Source organism: Penaeus monodon, chromosome 27 (assembly GCF_015228065.2).
Source record: "Penaeus monodon isolate SGIC_2016 chromosome 27, NSTDA_Pmon_1, whole genome shotgun sequence".
NCBI classification, from domain to species: domain Eukaryota; kingdom Metazoa; phylum Arthropoda; class Malacostraca; order Decapoda; family Penaeidae; genus Penaeus; species Penaeus monodon.
Window position 1 is genome coordinate 26,729,929 of NC_051412.1, and position 652 is coordinate 26,730,580.

Genomic DNA, 652 nt, shown 5'->3' on the forward strand with positions numbered 1-652 from the left:
CTCTATAGGTATACATGAACTCCTAACAAACCTGTACAAAATGAGGCAAATCACTGCATGGCATCCCAACATATATAGAGGGACTACAGTGCTCATTATTATATTCCAGCTCTGCTTCCGCTAACGCAGTGCCAGAAGATGGAGAGAAATACACAGGTTTATAAGCCTGAAAATATGTATATATACTGAATGATACCTCCACTTTACTCAACCGTGTTGCATGTTGTATATCCAGGTATAAATATATATCAAACAAGCCAGAGATATCTTGATGTTCAATTCTTTTTCAAAATATATTAATGCATACAATTAAATACTGACCTGATAAACATAACCTTTTTCATATAAATCTGCGAAGAGAAGGAGCTCCTTCGATATATAACTTGGATCAAAAGTACGATATATGTTGGACCAGTTTGCCAGCATACCCCATCTTTTAAATGTTTCACGCTGAATGTCTAGAGCCTCTTCAGCAAATCTTTTGGCTGCAACAGAGACATACTTTCTCTTTAAAACATTGCTTAAATCTTAGTATGTAGGTAATCTTCTTTAATTCTATATGCCAACTCTGTAAAACTAACTAAAAATAATTCTGCAAAATTTTTCTCTTACATTTACCCAAAGCACTTTGCTTCAAGTAATATTCCCTATT

At 34.2% G+C, this 652-nt stretch overlaps 1 protein-coding gene across 1 annotated transcript in view; it reads right to left on the minus strand.

Moving 5' to 3' along the window:
- LOC119590473 (isoleucine--tRNA ligase, mitochondrial-like) overlaps positions 1 to 652 on the minus strand; it is a 12,337-nt gene that overhangs the window by 125 nt on the left and 11,560 nt on the right. The window contains exons 5-6 of the mRNA XM_037939132.1: positions 322 to 485; positions 32 to 166 (exon numbers count right to left, since the gene is read on the minus strand). Coding sequence (XP_037795060.1) covers positions 32 to 166; positions 322 to 485 — 299 coding nt within the window. The remainder of the gene's footprint in view (positions 1 to 31; positions 167 to 321; positions 486 to 652) is intronic.